Genomic DNA, 19324 nt, shown 5'->3' with positions numbered 1-19324 from the left:
AGAGAGGGAAAGACGAGGATACCTATTATCCTCAGACTGTCACAAATGGTGTATCATTAAAACTTGTTGTTTGAAAGTTCTAGTTGTTTCATGAAAACTGACTAATTCAAGAAAAAAGTGACTAATTCATGTAAATCAGTCATTAACTAGTCTACTACACATCATAGGAAACGAGCTGCAATTAAGTCCACCAATGGGTCACACAAGTACAAAGGCAACTCCAAGGATTTAAAGCCACCAGATCTGTGGATACACCACGAGCGGCTAGAGCTTAAGCCTATGGACAAGTCTCCTGACCCCAACCCAGTCATGACGGACACTCCTATTCCACGTACGTCTCAGGATATCACTCCTGTTGACAGCACCTTGGACAATCCAGTGCTTCAGAGACGTAATTCATATCGTGGTAAGTTCGTACTTTCCCTCACCAACAGCTCACCAACAGGTTAGTTAGGCAACATCTTTATTGTCTTTTTTCTGTGTCCAGTTTTATAGACCATTGCCTTGGCATACGCTGCTGATTCTTTTTTAACATCATTAGTCCTTTTGTATGATATGGCTTTGTTTTGCAAAGTAGGAATAGATGTAAACTATTACAGTAGCCCAAAGTTAGTGTTGACTAATTGTCCAATGGAAAATCAACTTGAGATGTTAAATGTAAAAAGGCAACAAAATTTGGCAGACATTTTTATCTAATGCAAGGCAAGCATATTGCCATCTCTTTAAACAAAGGAATCACAATGTACAGTTTTCCTGAAACTCATAGTCAACCTTTTTATTGCTCTGGAAAGAGACATTTTGATTGCATATGCAGGTAAGTGACTGCTAAAACTCTGCTCTGATGAAGACATTTTGTCGCAACAAGCAAGCCCATTTAAATGAAAGGCTTTTTCACTATACAAAGCAGTGTGCCTTTGAAGTTTTTTGGTTAGACTTGGCACCCTTGTGGCTCCGAAGTTTAATAAGTCAAACCAACCCTTCTAATACGTGACATCTATAACTGTTGGTTCCCTGGTAAGGATTAGCTCTTTTGATCATTTTGGTTGGCTGACCCAATTGCAGATTGATGCAATTGATGTGAGTCTATGCAACAGCAATCCCAGTGCTAACGTTAACTGAGTGTTCTTGAGAAACTCAAAACTGATGCGTCAAGACAAAATTACGGTGATAAAAATGTTAAAATGTCATACAAACCAATCAAGGCCAGGAGATATGATGCATTTTGGGTTTGGAACATGCATAGTGTTTTTAAACTGTGTATAAATGTAATCATACTTCAGCATAATACTATATAAGTAATTTTAAAATTATTTTCAATGAATGATGAACAATTAGCTAATGTGATCAGGTTTTCCTTTCAAAGTGAGTATCAGTTTAATTCTTGATGTTATTATAAGAAAACAGCAAATATGCACAAAACAGGGAAACCTTGCTGTAGGGACATCCAGTATCCTAAAAGAACATTATGCTTATTAAGCATATTTTTTATCTTCTCCTAATATCTCCTAATATTTGCAATCATATAGATTTCCCAGTCCACTATATTAAATTCAGTGTCAACTCAGATGGCAGATTTGGCCAAGCGGGGTTTGCTAGAACTGTTTGACTGATTGTTCATTTTTGGTTGGTTGTTCATGTGTTCCTGATATTCTACCAGAAGGAAGACTGGCTTAATATGAGTTAAAATGCTTTTTTACTGCTTCACAGGCCATGAGTCAGAAGACAACATGTCTACGTTGGCAGGCCGTCGGGGAATGAGGCCTAAGATGATGATGCCTTTTGACACTCAGCCTCCTCAGCGTAAGTGCTTACAGGACAGGAAAACCCATGTCTCTGTAGCTATTCAGGCTATGCATTAAACTGTTCTGTGGTCTGGGATGGCACACCTTAACGCAGTGGTCCCCAAACTACGGCCTGCGGGCCGGATACGGCCCGCCACCTCATTTTGGGTGGCCCCCCAAAACATATCTGTGGTATATAGCATCTGGCCCGCACAAGAGTATGACATCGCCAAACTGTAACTTCCGTAATTTCCCCCATTCATTCTCTATGGCGAGTCTTAACAGTACACGTGTAATACTCTTTTTGTCCACTGGCGGTTGTTTTGGCGCTGTTTCGCGTTTACCATTGAAAACGGAATGAAATGTAGGCTTACAAACAATGTAAAGAGGCCTATGCTGACTGCATCAGTGCTCAAAGTATTCTAAAAGTTTATCAATTAATTGTTAATAACTAACTAACTTCTATTCAAGTCATATTTCTGGGACTTCCTGGGATAATTATTTCTATTTTTTATTCACTCGTTCAAATGTTCATCCAAATTCACACTTCACAAAGTTCTCATCAGGTGAGTGAAAGTTAGAATGGTGGTAATTTCAGATGTTTTTGCCAGCACTTCATAAAACTTGGTTATTAAATTATTTGTAGGATATTGCTTGTTCACAACTTGAGCTGTGTATGCAAAGACTCAGAGTTCACACATTTTAGATAAAATATACTTTTGGGACTCCCTGCTAATACTTTTGGGAATGCTAAAGTCTTTTTTATTAGTATTATTTCATTTGAGCTACATTTTACATGGCATGATTGCAATATAAACACAGTTAACAATGGTATTAAATTGCAGTAGCCTATGATTAAATGTTTGTTGTTCACAGCACTAAGCTATTTAAGGTTACTGATATACTCCGAGTCTCTGGCCCTCTCTTAGAGCCAGGCATAGTGAGCTGGCCCTCGGAAGAAAAAGTTTGGGGACCACTGCCTTAACGCTTTGAATGCCGCGCTGTTTTCGGAAGCTTTGGCCCAGAGTGCCAGCAATCTTGATAATTGTTGACGATATTTGTAGAGCCACAGCGCATTCTATGTTGTAGCTATGGACACATACTATGGCTCGTTTGAAAGGTGAGACTTTAAGCTCTCAGTGGGTACACACCATTTATTTCTACATGCCTCTGTTCCTGAGATATCCCATCTATCTAAACAGTGGCTAGTTTTCAGCAAAATCCCTGTTTTTTTTTCTTCTAGAAATGGGAGATATAGCGTCTTTTATGAAATATGTGCTGTTTGAGCCAGTTACTCTTCTGACACTTACATTTCTGCGTCAAAAGACTTGTGTAAGATGAATAGTTTTTCTGTTCACAAAACCACCTTTCTACTGCTGTCGGGCTCCATAATTCCTCCTCTTGGTCGGTAACTTCTGTGTCGCTATAACCGACATAAAGATTGTGCTTTTTCATGAGTTTTTAGTTCTATTCATCATAGAGTTCCCAAAATCGCACATAAGGTGTGTTAGAGTGTCTATTTTCGTAATTAAAAAAAAGCTAAAAACACAATATTGCGTTTTTGGCACTCAACGCATGGGAACAAAAAACGCAATATTGCGTTTTTGGCACTCAACGCATGGGAACAAAAAACGCAATATTGCGTTTTTGGCACTCAAAGTTTTAATGAAAGAAAATTTTCCGACAGTCTCCTAGAAGGCTTTGCCAATTGTGGTACAAACGCTTTTTAATCTATTCAGTTATACTTTTTTTTAATCGATTCAGTTATAGTTCTTTTTAATAACATTTAACTTTTATTTCTTAATATTCAGTTAAATTAATAGTGAGGGTGGACCAATATCTGCAAATCTGACTTTGCTATCTGTGATGTATATGTGTACATAGTGAGTTAAAAATAACAATTAAATAATTAATTTATTAATAACTGTACAAATAATACAGGTATGAGGCCTACTGTTGCTTTACTAGGCTATTGGTTACACACTGTGCAGTAGCCCTATGATTGTCTTATGGATGCCTTGATTAGAATGAGCTCCATTTTATTGACGAATTCTCAAAAATGCTTTTATCAGTGCAAAAGACACTTTTTGTGAAGGGTGACAAGACTTTTGATTGTCAGTTTGACCGTATCCACTCCCCGCAGCATTTTGGTGATATTTTGATTTTGGGGAAACCAATTGTTGTTTCAATTGTGTTGAACTATTGAAATAGTTTTCCCAGAAAAACTCCAAAAGTGTGTGTGTTTTTAAATTTATAAAGGGGTGATGAGACTTTTGTCAGTGACTGTAGGTTGGGTAGTGCACTCCTAGTGGTACATTAAGCTGATCTCACTACTCTCTTTAGGGCTTTGTGGTCTTGGTGAGTGCTGTTTTCATACCAAGCTGTTATATTCCCAGTAATAATACCTTCAATGGTAGCTCTGTAAAAGTTCTTAAGTAATTTCTGGTAGCCTAAAGTACTTCAGGCGTCTGAGGTGAAAAAGACGGTACCCTTTCTCTCTCTACCCTTTCTCTCTCTCTCTACTCTTCACCAGAGAGTCGTTGATCTGGAGTGGTTAGTAAACCTTCTGCTGATCACGCCTGAAATCTAAAAACATCTCCTTAGTCTTGGTAACATTTAGGAGTAGGTTGATGTCTTGGCACCAGTTTGAAAGTCTGTTTACCTCATTCAAGTAAGCCTGCTCATTGTTCTTAGAAATGAGGCCAACTACTGCTGTCATCAGCAAACTTGACAATGATGTTGGAGTCATGTAATGCCGTACAGTCATGTGTGTTAGGAAATACAACAGTGGACTTAAAATACAGCCCTGTGGGGCTCCTGTGTTGAGGGTAAGGGACGAAGAGGTGTGGCTACCCACCCTCACCACCTGGGGTCTACCAGTCAAGAACAATTGAAAATCCATTTACACAGAGATGAATGCAGTCCAAGATCTTCCAGCTTAATGATGAGTGTAACAGGTTTGATTGTATTAAATGCCTGTTATCAAGGTGGGCTAATGCAGTGTGCAGTATAAAATTAATGGCATCAGTAGATCTATTAGACAGATAGGCAAACTGCAGGAGATCTAGATTTTGGGGCAATGAGGTGCAAATGTAGTTTTTGACTAATTTCTCAAAGCACTTCAAAGCTATGTCAGTGCAACAGGGCGGTAGTCATTCAGGCCAGCAGGATAATAAATAATAGTTTCAAATAGGCCTGTCAGGGTTAACGTGTTAATCGCTGTTTAATTTCTGTTAATCGCGTGCCGCCAAAGATTTTTTAATTTTACACCATCACTTGTTCTGTTATCAACGATTCTCTTTTTCTGCTACTATTTTGACCCTTTGATGCACCGTAAAAAAAATAATACAATTTTAATCGTGATAAAATATGCGATTAATCGCGATTAACTATAGAAATTCAGCGATTAATCATGACTAACCGTTTGACAGCCCTAGTTTCAAATAATATTTATAACTTATTGTTCACTGATGGCTCGTGGAGGCATGAAGATTCTTAGAGGTTGTGAATGACATTGTGTATGACATTGTGTTTATGATGAAGTTTTGCATCTTTGGCTCTTCATTTATGTCAATGTCTGTGTTACTGTTATAAATGCATTTGAGGCCCCGGCAGTGGCGCAACTGGCCGGGGAACCTGCACCGTACACCGGCGACCCGGGTTCGATTCCCGCCCCGTGGTCCTTTCCGGATCCCACTCTGACTCCCACTCACTTCCTGTCATTCTCAACTATCCTGTCAGATTAAAGGCATAAAAGCCCCAAAAAAAGTTTTTTTTTTTAACTAACTAATAAGTATTTTTCATGTGAGGGCCTGCAGATAACTAATCATTTATCATCTCTGCAAAAGTGTATTGGTTGTCTGTTAGAGTTTGAGTCTTTATGATATAATCATAGTTTGTGTGTTGTTTTGTGTTGTCTGTCTACAGCTGTGATCAGTGCCCATCCCATCCATTCCCTTGATAACCATTATCACCATTATCACCTGGATACCCTGGCCTCACCCACTCATGGCCACCTGCATCACCAACACAGCCCTCGGTCCATCACCACCCCCATCTCTCATCTAGACGGGTCCAATTCCACAGGTGAGACAGGTCAGCAACCAACTGAACGTCATGAGCAGTAACCACAGTTTGAAAACGTGCAACTAGTGAGTTCAAAGTTTTTGAAGATTGGCTGTAGGCTGCTTAATATTATGCAATAAACAATAAATAGTTTTCATATTAATGAGCTTGAATTTAAAGTAATAGCAGCATTATTCAGTGTCAGAATACAATCGCGGAGTATGAAGAATGATCATTAATAAGGTTTGTCTTCATATTTGTTAGCTAAGTAGGACCAAAATATACACTATTGCTCACTATCGTTATACAATCAACTGCTACAGATTGGTTTAAGGAATATTTCTTACCATAAGGTATACTGTACTGTTACGACGTGGTTCAGGCCTTTCGCGTCTAGGGGTTGGATATTAACTAAAAGCCCCCCGCAACTCGCAAAAAAAAAACAGAACACAAACCCAGAAAGACCTAACAGCTACCCTACACACTAGCTCTACATGTGGTGCACAAACTTGGAAGTAGGTCCTAACTGTAGTGTGTGGGTGTGTTTATGTCAGCTTGGCAGGAGCATCAGATAGCTGTGGCATCCTAACGCTCCCTGCCCAATAGTTCTACGACCAGCCCAAGCCTTGGTGTTTCGTATACAGTTCAGATTTTATTATCTTTAGTGATGGTTAGTCCAAATCAAATCCAAAACGTCACAGTCTCTCTCTGGCATATGGCAACATGAGGGGAACAGGCCTCAGCTCCAGCTAAGCCTGCCAAACCATGAGACTCCAAGACCCATTCCCAGGAGGCCAAGGACAGTTGCTATTTACTCAATTATCCACAGGTAGTGACATCACTGAAGCCCTGCCTGTAAGTCAGTGCTATCCCTACTCTGTGACCCTAACCTATCCTAACAGTACATTGTACAGTTGGAACAGAAGAAGAGTTGCAACATCTTAAAGAGCACCTTCCAGGTTAAAGTGCCCATATTATGACTATTTTTCCACAAGTTAAAAATAGGACCAGTAACTTTATTTTTTATTCACGTTTGTTTAAAGATTTAGTAAGTATAAGCCCCACTTTGATGCAGCTCCATAGGTTTCCATCATATCTAAACAGTCATCTTTTGCGATAAAAAGGGGGCCTGTATGTGCAGCACATACAGACTGAAAAAGCAGGATACATTCAGAAACCCGTATCTCACTCAAAGCAGCATGAATGAATGTTTTTTTTTTTCTCCAAGTTTGTATGCGTGTGGAAGTGCCAGAGACTTCATAATATGGGCACTTTAACAACCACTTTTAATTAAATGTCTAAGGAAATTTAAGAACTACACTTTTTGTCTGTTTGCATTTGTACACAACAGGAACTTTGAGATGACTTAACATTTGTTTGTAGCCCAATTATTACATGAGCATAAAGTAATGAAACGGACAGCATTGCTATTTAGTTACGAAGAATCAGCATTGCTTTCATCTTTATTCTTCTCATCTGTCCAGAAAGCATTTGTCGTGTAACAGTAGTCAGCTGCTGCAGCCTTCTTGTGCAGTTTTACGTTCAGAAAATTTAAACAGAAGCTGAATTATTTGTATAAAATCTTTTTTTTTAAAAATGGTGCTTCTGCTGCCTTGGTCAAGTTAGCATGTACATCAGTCATGGTTCCTACGCACAGGGAAAATACCCTACCCCAAAGTAGGAGCTCAAATAGTTATAACTGCAGTCAGAGGAACTCCATAATCGCCAGTTCCATGCTGTCTGAATGCGGGAAAAAAGGGGTTCTATGAACTGCAAAAAGTTCCTACAGTGTGAAAGGGCCTAATAACATTTACAGTTATTTTATAAGTTAATATATGAGCGCAGCCAAGCCAAATCCAGCCAAGTTGATGAATTATAACATAAGGGGTAATGGGTCATAACATCAGTTTTTCGACACTGGTAAGGCTAAAATATACATTTGATACATTTGTTGTTTGGCATCACATATGACCTAACAACAACAACTACCATCAAAAAACAACAACAACTAACATCTGCTTGGCTATCTAGCTATGTTATAAACTTAACAGTATATTATCTACTGTTGCAGTAGGCAGAGAAAGCTCGCTCTTATTGCCAGGGATATATAGTGTTAGAGTACACTGCGTTGTGAACAAATCTTGGCTTCAGTGTGATGCCGGCTCTACTGTATGTTACTGAAAGTGGAACATCAAGCAGAATTCAAAACCCATATCATTCACTGGACCAAATTAATTTCAGAATAGAACAGAACAGAAGAAGTAGCAGCCCACAACAAAAACAATATATCAGCCTTTACAGAAAACCTTGACTCTGATTATAATCTTTCTACAGAATCCAACGATAACCTAAGACCCTAAAACCAGACACATTTGTCATTTTTGTCTGTATGCTTGACTAGTCTTGTCTTGTCTTATCATCCTGGCATGTTTGTCTATATGTCCATCCTGGCATCCGTCTCATCCTGTCATGTCATATGCTGTCACCTTATGGTGGTGGTGGGTTTCTGACCCAGAGTCTTAAATATAATGCCGGCTCCTGTACGGTCGCTCATGTGAATATTGCATGTTCACTTTGGGACGTGCACGGCAGACACACCAAACAGACGTAGGCTATGCGTGGCAGCTATGATGCGTATGATGATGCGTCTGATGATGCGTCTGCCTTGTTTAACCTCCCAAGTTTGTGTTTTTGTTGTTTGTTTTTACCTACACATGCTTTGTAACCTTCTATTTGATGGGAAATTTTGACGGTGTGCAATTCTCCAGTCTTTAGATATTGGCCCAGATCGCTTTGGATGAGGGTCATTCCGTCTACTTTCACCTAAGTTCTGAAAATCTTCCCACCTGACACATTAAAAAGTTGAATGGAAACACAGCTACTGTGAAAGGGACAGAGTGAGGTCAAAAGCTTAATAATGAGTCATTCCGTCTCCTTTCACCCAATGCCTCCCACCTGATCATCTCAGAATTTCCTGGAAAAATTCTAGTAAAAAGATACACTTCTTAATAAGAAAAATCCAAAATATTGTTAATATTTTTTTTGGTATCATTTTTAAACAGCAATATCTAAAAATCTAAAAATAAAAAAACACAACACAAAAATAAAAAATAAAAAAGCACATCTTTGCCAACTTCAGAGCCATATTCCAAAAAACAGGTATCAGATCTAAACTTACTTTTTTTGAAAGATCAAATTCTTGTTGAAATCATACAAGAATGAAAGTGACAAAATGAGGCTGAACACCCTCCCAATTTTTTTATATGATTTTAACAAGACTTTGATCATTCAGATGTGCGAAGATGTGTTTTTTCCATTTTTGAGCCTTAAAGCTGCAGTTCTGCAAGTTTGACAGATTGAGGGGACTTAGCCAAAATTTTGAATGTTTACAACTCTCATGCCCCTCCCCCACTACCAGCGAGCACCCTCTCATCGAGTTTGAGCTCGTCTGTGCGCACCAGACTGTGATTGACAGTCAGATCTCACACAGCCCTGCTCTGATTGGACCAGAAGAACCGGGATCTGTGGATTTTTTTTTAAAACAAATAACAGGCTCTAAGTGGAGGTAGAAGTGCGTTTTTTTTTTTTTGTTTTTTTTTTTAACCGGCTTGTTTATGTTGTTCTCTGTCGGAGCATAGTGTCGGTGTCAGTGAATATAATCAAAAAACGAAATTGTGTACAGTGTTTAACCTGGTACAGTACCAGAGATGCTTACTGTAAAATCTAAGTCTTCTATCTGCAAAACTGGGGGCTCAACAACTCTTCAAATGTGCTATTTTATTTCACCAAGCAAATTTTTGGAAAAAGTTTAACCTACCATTCTAGGTTATACTTGAGCTACACCCCTGACATTCCATGTCTGGATGCTATTAGTAACAGATATTGACTGTAGAACATTTGATGGCTACAGGTGAGAGTTTTCCAGATATTGCTGTTTAAAAATGGCTTTGATTATGATGAATATGATGCCAAAATCCTAATCCCTCATACCCCTCATTCAATATTTTTGAATGTGAAAACTATTAACAGTAGAGACTTAATATTTTGGATTTTTCTTATTAACAAGTGTATCTTTTTACTATAATTTTTCAGGAAATTCTGAGATGATCAGGTGGGAGGCATTGGGTGAAAGGAGACGGAATGACTCATTATTAAGCTTTTGACCTCACTCTGTCCCTTTCACAGTAGCTGTGTTTCCATTCAACTTTTTAATGTGCAAAAGGAATTGCTATTTGAAGAACTTCCATACCATTCAGTTGTATTTGGCCTTAAATTTTATTTTGGAATCTGACACAAACTACTGAGCTCCAGGCCTTGTTGACCTCATAGCTACAACCACACCACCAACAGCTCTATCAACCACTCGTATTTCTCATTTAATTGTTTTCTCTTGCACTATGCTCCTGGCAGGCAATTTGACATACAGTTAAGAACAAAATTATTCATACCCCTGGCAAATATTGATTTAAATGTTGATTTTCTCTTGACCAATGTGTTTGTTCTGACTGAAAATGGCATTGCCACATGGATAAAGGTTGCAAGACAATGTGGTAGAAACAATTATGATATAAGAATAATTTTGTTCTTAACTGTCCTAAACAAGCCTTATCACATGAATGCAGAGATGATTGAAACACACTGCATGGTACACCTTTAGTTTATATTTAAATAATCAATTAATCAATACTCAATAGGCCCTTCTGCTGATTTTTGGAAGTGACCACATACAAGAAGTATGCACGCAGGTTTGATCTTCGGAGTCCACACATAAAGCTCCTGGAAGCAACCCATGACATAGAATTGATAGATTTTTTTTATTAGGAGTAACAAAGATTCTTGTTTTTGTTTTTTTTAAATTATTATTGTTATGTAATTTGTGAGCTTTTGTAGCCGTTATTGATGGGACAGTGAAGAGTAGACAGGAAATTAGTGGGAGAGAGATGGGGAGTGGGATCAAGAAATCTTGATCCTGGGCACTGGAGCCATATCTGTTGTGATAATTCGACACTGATAGAACTGTTATTCAGCACCTGGAGTGTTGTATACTTTGAACAAGTATTTGAAGGCATGTTCATTTCAAACTCAACCTAAAAGGCTTATGAGTGATTTCAGATCTTCTAAAACTCTGCAGAGTCAGTGAGCCGCAACATTGCCAGTACGGAGCTGCTCCCCGCAGCCTCTGCACAACCTATCTACTCAGTGGAACCCTCTGAGACAGATGTCAGCTACCACAGTTCAGCTGCTGAAGATGAGCCAAATACGTACCCACCCACTGCCCATGTGCGACCAACACACCCACTCAAGAGTTTTGCTGTGCCAGCCATAACTCCTCACAGCGCTAACTTTGAGTCACCAGCTTTGCCTAGCACCCCCCTACTTGCGCAAACAGGTGATGTCCTCCTACCTATTGTGGATATGTTACTCACCTTGATCAACTGACATTGAATTTAAATTATCCATCTAATGTCTCACATTGCTGTATTTTCACATTGCTGTATTTTCACATTGCTGTTAGCAGGGCCTCATTCGGTTAAGACTGCTTCCATTGGCACACTAGGAAGAACCCGACCCCCCATGGCTGTTACAGTGCCCAGTGCCCCAGATGTGCCAGAGAGCAGCAAGATGTTGGAGGATCCAGAAAATGTGAGTATGCATCCTACTTTCCATTATTCAAATCATACCTAGAACAAAGAATATTGTAGATTCCAAAATATGCTGATATGTTTTCAGTGTTGCATTATCTATTGCATACCTCTTATGTTAAATATATTTCTTTTTTGTCACCTTCTGGTTTCAATTCCTTCTTATTTCATGGCTGTCATTGGCTGCATGTTTCCATTGCAATGCTATGCTAAAAACTGTAACACATTCAACAATACTTCACACTGCATATGTTATAAAAACCTAAACTTGTATTGGCTGCTTCCATATGCTTGTGCTCTTCAGGTCCATTGACTTTTTCCAGTCGTGTACTCCACAGCCTATAGAGTCCCACCACTCTTCCCTTCGTTAAAATGCATCCCTCAAACACCCAACCCCCTGCATGAACTCCTTGGCTTAGGCTGACTACCCCTCTTTACAGTAACACCACACCCGCCTTTATGTTCTACAGAGCTACAAGACAGATGTGCTGACAGAGGAGATGGCTCATCTGGAGGGCCTTATGAAAGACCTAAATGCCATCACTACCACCTGAGCACAGCACCTTTGTAACTCCAGTGAAGTCTCATACACTACAGACTCATAAATAGGATGACCTTTCAAATGAACACAAGAACATCAAAAGAAAAAAAAACAGAAAATAAACTTAACATTCTGGCTAACCTTGCTTAGTCTCAGGAAGGAGATGGCCATGTTATCAACTGTTTGCTTTTTTAAACTAAAGGGGAAGGTGCCAACATTCTCAGAGGACCGTAATATCAGTTCAAGCAAGAAGATTTCAATACTTTTTTCTTATCCTCAGCAAGAAGATTTTTTCTTCAATTTGATTGCTATGGAGTCAGCTGTAAAAGACAATTTTCTCATGCTAGAAGAAAAAGGAAAATGACAGCATTTTATTTTTCATGTTGGTGCTTTGAACATTCAAGTGTTTTCCCTGCAATTTCATATGTATATTGCTCATATTCTCCATGTTCATGTAATTTGTTTTTGTTCTTTTTGTATGCAGCATTTGGTTCCTTTTTTTGGTATGTCATATATTGTGCCATGTCTTAGTTATTTTCTGAAATGTGTATTGTGATATACAAATAACCTATAGATTTGTATATAAGTTAAACCTCCTTTGTGCTGTTACTCTTATTTTCAGCATTGTCTGTGCGAGAGTATTCACACTCCAGTTCGCTCCATTTGGGATGTGCTGTGTTTTTTTCAATGTGTGTGCCCACATCCTTCCACCAAGATGCATCATAGACCTTTTGTGTGACCCTTTTCAAAGATGGCCTTATTATTTTTCTTATATTTAAAATGTTTTTGTATCAAGTTGTCATGGAACATATGATGTTCTTTCATTAAGAGGTACTACATAATACTGTGACTCCTGATGGGTTAGTCCTGAATTCCCAAAATGCTGTCTAATTTGTCAATCACACAGACCTAACACAGGTGTGGTGGTCGCAAGTCATATCAGAATCATATCTTCCTGTTGACCAACAGTCAGGCTTGTTCAGGCAGCCAGTCTATCAACCAAACTTACCTACTGCCTGCTCCATGTAATTGTAGTTGGAAAGTAGAAATTTAGAGATTTAATTTTCTTAACAACTGAAAATATTGCGCACTGTCTGAGATTCTCCCCACTCACGTTATCAAAATGAAGTTCTTTTCGCATCAGTGCACTTTTGGAGTACATAGAATTAACAAAAGTGTAACGAGTCCTAATTCAGCTTTTTTAAACATGTCATTTTATATGAAGAAAATACTATGTTCTTGAATTTAAAAAAGAAAGTCTGCGTGAATGGAAGAAGAAGATTATGTTCCCTTGGGACAGTGTTTTTTACATACCTGTTGCCCAAAGAAGAAATGTCATCACAATCATTTTGTTCTACTTTTTCATGTCTCATGTACAACTTATTGAATGTCAAGGTGATTGTAACAAGTTGGGTTTCAAGGAACATATAAAATGCCCAGCCAGGATGGGTCAAAAAGAAAAAAAAAAAACATGTTTGGTAGCCTGTTGAGTTGTAGATGGTCATACTCTTATTGCACTTTTTCCGATTTTTCAAAAAAAGAAAGCATTTCTTACATATCCCGTTTGGAATGAACTAGCTCTCTTTGTGTAATGTAGTGTCATAGCTTAGCTGTTGGCAGCTGGTGTTGTTTCTTTGTATATTTGCCTCTGAAATGGAATTTAGCAACCACTTTACACGTGTTGCAGCTGAGTACTTCTACGCTTATTTCTGTACAAAATCTCCTTTGCTGTCTGTAGAATGTACTGTGGGATTTTTAAGCACAGAAAAAAATCTGAAAACAGTACGAACTAGTTTGTTTGCTTGATCTCCCAAAACATTCTTGATACAACTGTCATATGCCATTATGAAATCAACTGTGTGTACAGTATGTAGCTCTGGGTTTATATGATCCATATGCCAAGTTTGTACTCAGAGGGATCATCCTCAAAGGGTCAACCTCAAAGTTACCACAGCAAAGCCTGAAATAAGCAGAGGATGGCCTTTTTAGAGATATCCATTGAAGTTCTCAAAAGTGCAGTCATTGGTTGTTATCCATCACACTTTTTGTTGAATTCAGTGAAATTATCCTCGTGTTCATCTGTCTTCCTAGTGTCTGTGTGCTTTTTAAAAGGCTCTGGTGGTCAGGCACAGTCCTTGCTCTCTGAATTATAAAGAGCCATGCACTATTTCAGCCTATCAACATGTTACTTCAGGAGTACGGAAGGGAGGGGTGTAATTTGGCTGTTGGACTCAGATATTAACCCTGGCCAAGAGCGCCCCATTAAGACTATTGCTGGACTTTGGTGCTAATAGGTTGAGACTTGTGGAGTCTTTCGCCTTTAGGCATGGTGATTTGCAGGGTGTTGACAAATATCGCTGCATAATTGGCATGCTGCTCTAGGATGATGTAACATTTTATGATTTTCTGAAATTGAAACATGGGTATTGGAATGTTACAAATTACAAAAGAATGTCCTGAGGGAGGAAAGAGGAGCCTCAATGATATGTTCACTGCAGTCTGTTCCTGTCCTGTTGTGTGGGCAGCTGTGAACCAGACTGTACTGGATAAGTATACATAGGACAGATGACTGCAGAGTAAAACTGGATTAGCAGCTCTTGTTACACATTCTGCTTTAGGTCATGAGAAATAATATTTCCCAAGAATGTGCATCTTCCTGAGCCTCAGTTTGTTCAGCTCCAAGTTGCTCTAATTGCATATGGAAGACTGAAAGACTTGTGTTATGGTGGAGGCTTGTCACCATCTTGGGTGAACTCAATGACTGTAGTGTCATCAGCAAATTAATGAGTTTTACAGAAGTGTCTATGGAGATGCAGTCATAAGTGTAGAGAATGGGTTTTAAATTGGTCCCAAGGAACATCACCTCGATAAAGGAAGCAACCTCAGGGCCATCACCGAATAACAAAGTGCTTATCACTTTGAAACTACATTGCAGATGCATGGTCGGTGACCACCAGTGGGCTGCAGACCACTGGTTAAAAACCCCTGGTGTAGAGGGAGAAGTGTAGCTAAGAGAACACGGATCCCTAGGGATCACTAGTGCTGATTGTACTTATGTCAGAAGTGATTCCCCCAGAGAAGTCCCCCAGTCTCACTTCTTGTTCCCTGTCAGGAAGCTGGTTATCCACTGACAGATAGCAGGAGAAACTCTTAAGCGGTGAAAATTTGGGGCAGACCATTTCTGAAATAATGGTGCTGAATGCTATCCTGAAGTCCACAAACGGGTGTCCCTGGGAAGTCAAGGTGTTTCATGCAGTCCAATGTTTATAGACCTGTTTGCCTGTTAAGCTAACAGCAGCATGTCCAGGTGATGCTCTTCGGATGGGCCAATATTAGTCTTTCAAACCTCGTCATGACCACAGAGGCCTGTAGTCATTTCATGCTTTTATCCGAATTAGTGTAAAATGAGAATGGAGACCTGTCTAAAGTGTTACAATTGGACTGATTCTCCCCTACTAAAGTCTTAAAGGCTTAAAAGACAGTCAAATCGAGTCTTTTATAAAGTGTCTTACCTCAAATATTGTACTCCCAATAACAGTCAGCCTCTTAATCTCTATAATATGTGGCTTGAATGTCCAATTCACACCATACTATAGATGGAAAAAAATGCTCCATAAAATTTAATGCGACATGGTGTTACCATGTACAACCCCTGACAAAATGTATTGAATTACAACTCTTGGAGGATATTCATTCAGTTGTTTTATTTTTTAGAAAAAATACAAATTGCAGATATGCCTCAAAAATATTTGTTATTTAACATGCAGAAATTTATTTACAGCAAAGGTAGACCCACCTATGTTGTTTCCTGACTGTTGATGCTGTTTATTGTCAGTTTGTAAAGTTTAGGCGAAGTAAGAAGTAATGTTAGGAATCTCTGATCAATGTGATTGGTAAGGCTGGTCCAATGATTTCAAAGTTAGTGCCGTCACGATTCAAGTGTTGCAAACGTTTCCCAATCGAGGGTCACCAGACTCTGTTCACTTTGTGAATGAGTTTGGATTTTTCCAGGCTATAACAATCTAGCTTTGTGAAACATCTCTTAATGTTACAAAAATTGTAGTAATTAAAGGCAATTTATTTTTCAGATCATGCAGGAAAAACACATTGAATCACTCAATCCTGAGGGGAAAAAAATATGGAATCACAAACCTAAAACAATCATAATTAGTACTTTGTTGCACCTCCTCTGGCTTTTATGACTGCTTGAATTCTCTGAGGCATTGACTTCACTATGTGGAACAGTATTCTTCATAAATCAGTTTTCAACTTTGTCAAATAGCAGTGGACAGATCAGCTTTACAGGATGGTCCCTTATCATGCACTATTTTCTTCCATTTCCACCACTTTTCTCATTCCATCAATTGAAAGGAGTTTTCCAGGATGATAATGCATATTGCCAAGAACATTAACAACTTTTCTTCAGGAAAGACATATCCATCAATGAAATGGCCAGCAAACCATCTGGATCTCGATGCCATTGAAAATGTATGAAACTAAGGTAAATGGTGCAAGGCAAGGCAACATCCTGCAGAGCTGATCTGTCAACTGCTATTTGACAAAGTTGAAACCTCATTAATGAAGAATACTGTTCTACATTAGTCAAGTCTATGACTCAGAAATCAAGTGGTCATAAATGCCAGAGGAGGTGCAACAAAGTACTAGTTATGAGGCATAAAACAGCTGAATGAACATCCTCCAAGAGTGGTGATTCCATATTTTTTGCCAGGGGTTGTACTATCCGAAAGAAAATAAACCACACTTCCCAACTCCTCTTCACCCCATATACTGTTCAAACTCCTTGTAAACTGCAAGTCTTACATGCTCTTTCTTTGGTTACTGAATGATTTTTGAAACTTAAATTCTTGCAAATGTTTACAACTCCATTTCCAAAAAAGTTGGGACGTTGTGTAAAATGTAAATAAAAGCAAAATGATAATCTGTGAATCACATAAACCCATATTTAATTGCAAATATACCAAATGTTGAAATTGACAAATATTATTTAATGAAAAATATATGCTCATTTTAAATGTAATGCCAGCAATACATTTCAAAAAAGTTGTTTAACAATGTTTTGCATCACTGCTTCTCCTAACAATAGTCTCTAAACATTTGGAAACTCAGTAGCCCAGTTGCTTGAGAATCTTGGAGCTTAACAGGATGGGGACTTAATTGTGTTTTTACCCATGACATCTGCACTGCAGGCAGGCCATTTTAGCACTTGAACTCCTATATTGCGCCATTATTATTTAAATATGTGCAGCATGTAGCAAGCATTAATAGCAAGTTGGATGATCCCTCTCCTCTTTAGCCCAGAGAATGCAGAGTTCATGATTTTCAAAAAGAAAGATACATTTTGATTGGTTTATCGTCGGTACGATTTTCCACATTGCATTGGTCCATCTTACATGAGATTGGACTCAGATAAGATGGCAGCATGTCTGGATTATATCTAAATATGTTTTTCTTTGTATGAGTTTTAAGCCGCATTTATAGATGGAGCTAACGGTAATCACAAGTTTTCCTGAGCTCATGCAATAATTGTCATTGCAGAAACAGGTCTGTTTTTGATGCAGTGCCATCCGAGGCGTTGAAGATAGCCATTAAATATTGCTTTTCAGCCCTGTCTTCTGTACAAGGATTTCTCTGAATATTTTAAATACATTATATACTGCAGATGATGAAATACCCAAATTCTTCACAATTCTACATTGAAGAGCATTATTTGCCCACAAAGTTTTTTTATAGATTGATGAATGCCTCTGTATCTTTGCTTCTGAGACTAAGCTTTTGTTATACCCAATCATGGTGCCAGTTAACCCAATTAGCTGTGAAATGTTCCTCCTGGTGTTTTCTTTAGCATTACACAACTTTTCCAGCCTTTTGATGACACTGTCACAACTTTTTTGAGAGTTGTTGCTGGTACCAAATTCCAAATTAGCATGTTTTTCATTTTTTTCTGAACCGGCGGTTTCTCTTGTACTGAGTAGGATTACCACTGCAACACCACATCATCAGTATAGTGTAAATCTCACGAAGCCTGCACTGACATCAAAATATTATCTACCTCATTTGATCGTTTTTTTATTTTATTTTAGTGACTAAATAGAATGTGAACTTTTATTTTCTGATAGTATACGGATCCCAGGAAGTGTCATTGCAAAATATTTTTGTATATTGAGAGAATGTGCACTCATTTTAGTTAATTATGTGTTCATTTTAATTAATTGTGGTCTCATATTACTAGATTGAGCGCACAAATAGTATAGTGTGCTCGTTTTACTACATAGTGTGCTTATTTTACAACATAGTGCTCTTGTTTTACTAAATTGTAGTCTCATTTTATTAGATTGTGTGCTCAATTTAGTAAATCATGCACACATTTTACTATATTGTGCGCACAATTAAAACAATTTAATAAGAGCACAATTAAATGAAAGCACAGTTTAGTAAAATGAGTGCACTATTAAGTAACATGTGAGTACGATTTAGTAAATTTAGTCAAATGAGCGCACTATATAGTAAAATAAGTGCACGTTTCCTGAATATACATCAAAAAATATCTTTCAATGACCCCTCCAGGGTTCCGTAATAGTAAAACAATTTAATATAACTTTATTTCAGTGTTATGGTAGCATGATCCAGAATAATCTTCATGATACAGTAAATTACAATGGAAAACCATTAGTAAGAAAAAAAATGTTTGCAGATTTTTTTTTCCCATTTACACAAACAAGTACATTAAAGGAACAGTGCAGTGCATCAACATTTTTATATATTTTTAATTCCTTTTTAAATGAATTACAGTAACTCATTACTGAAATACAATGTGTATTGTAGTTTTTTCAAATAATCTTTGTTTACTAGGCCTATATAAATGAAGAATTTTTTTTGTCTCTGAGAAACCATTTCTATTACAATATCTACTGTATGCACACAGGAGAGGTGTATAGTGTCACAGGAAGGGGATTTACCACAGTGGCCAGTCAACAACCAAGCATATTTACCATAAATAAAATAACCAGCAAAGTAACCTTTGTGGGCAAAAAACATCACCAAAGAGTAGCTTTCGAGAGCATTTCACTGGGCTTATCAAGCAGGTACCTTCCTTCGTCTATGTTTTGTTGAATTAGGCCCACGACACCTCCAGAAGGCTCAACAGTGGTGTCTGGCGTCCCCGATCCACCCTCTTCCACTCTCCTGACTGGTTCTCTACCAACAAATACCGACAAATTCTTTGGGCATTCCTTCATTGCTGTGGCTGTTTATAATCCAATCAGCAACATAACCTC

At 38.2% G+C, this 19324-nt stretch overlaps 1 protein-coding gene across 9 annotated transcripts in view; it reads left to right on the top strand.

Moving 5' to 3' along the window:
- neo1a (neogenin 1a) overlaps positions 1-16968 on the top strand; it is a 92558-nt gene extending 75590 nt beyond the window's left edge. For 4 of the 9 annotated variants that reach the window (XM_042061134.1, XM_042061137.1, XM_042061136.1 and 1 more), the window contains exons 24-29: positions 168-406; positions 1708-1800; positions 5709-5876; positions 10978-11235; positions 11365-11489; positions 11959-16968. In XM_042061134.1, the coding sequence (XP_041917068.1) occupies positions 168-406; positions 1708-1800; positions 5709-5876; positions 10978-11235; positions 11365-11489; positions 11959-12042 (967 nt within the window). In that variant the 3' untranslated portion in view covers positions 12043-16968. The other 5 variants (XM_042061140.1, XM_042061135.1, XM_042061141.1 and 2 more) reach the window with 2 other exon arrangements.
- The last annotated feature ends 2356 nt before the right edge of the window (positions 16969-19324 follow it).

This window comes from Alosa sapidissima, chromosome 14 (genome assembly GCF_018492685.1).
Source record: "Alosa sapidissima isolate fAloSap1 chromosome 14, fAloSap1.pri, whole genome shotgun sequence".
NCBI lineage: Eukaryota > Metazoa > Chordata > Actinopteri > Clupeiformes > Clupeidae > Alosa > Alosa sapidissima.
Note: the sequence above shows the minus strand (reverse complement) of the source record. Positions and strands in the feature narration are given on the sequence as shown.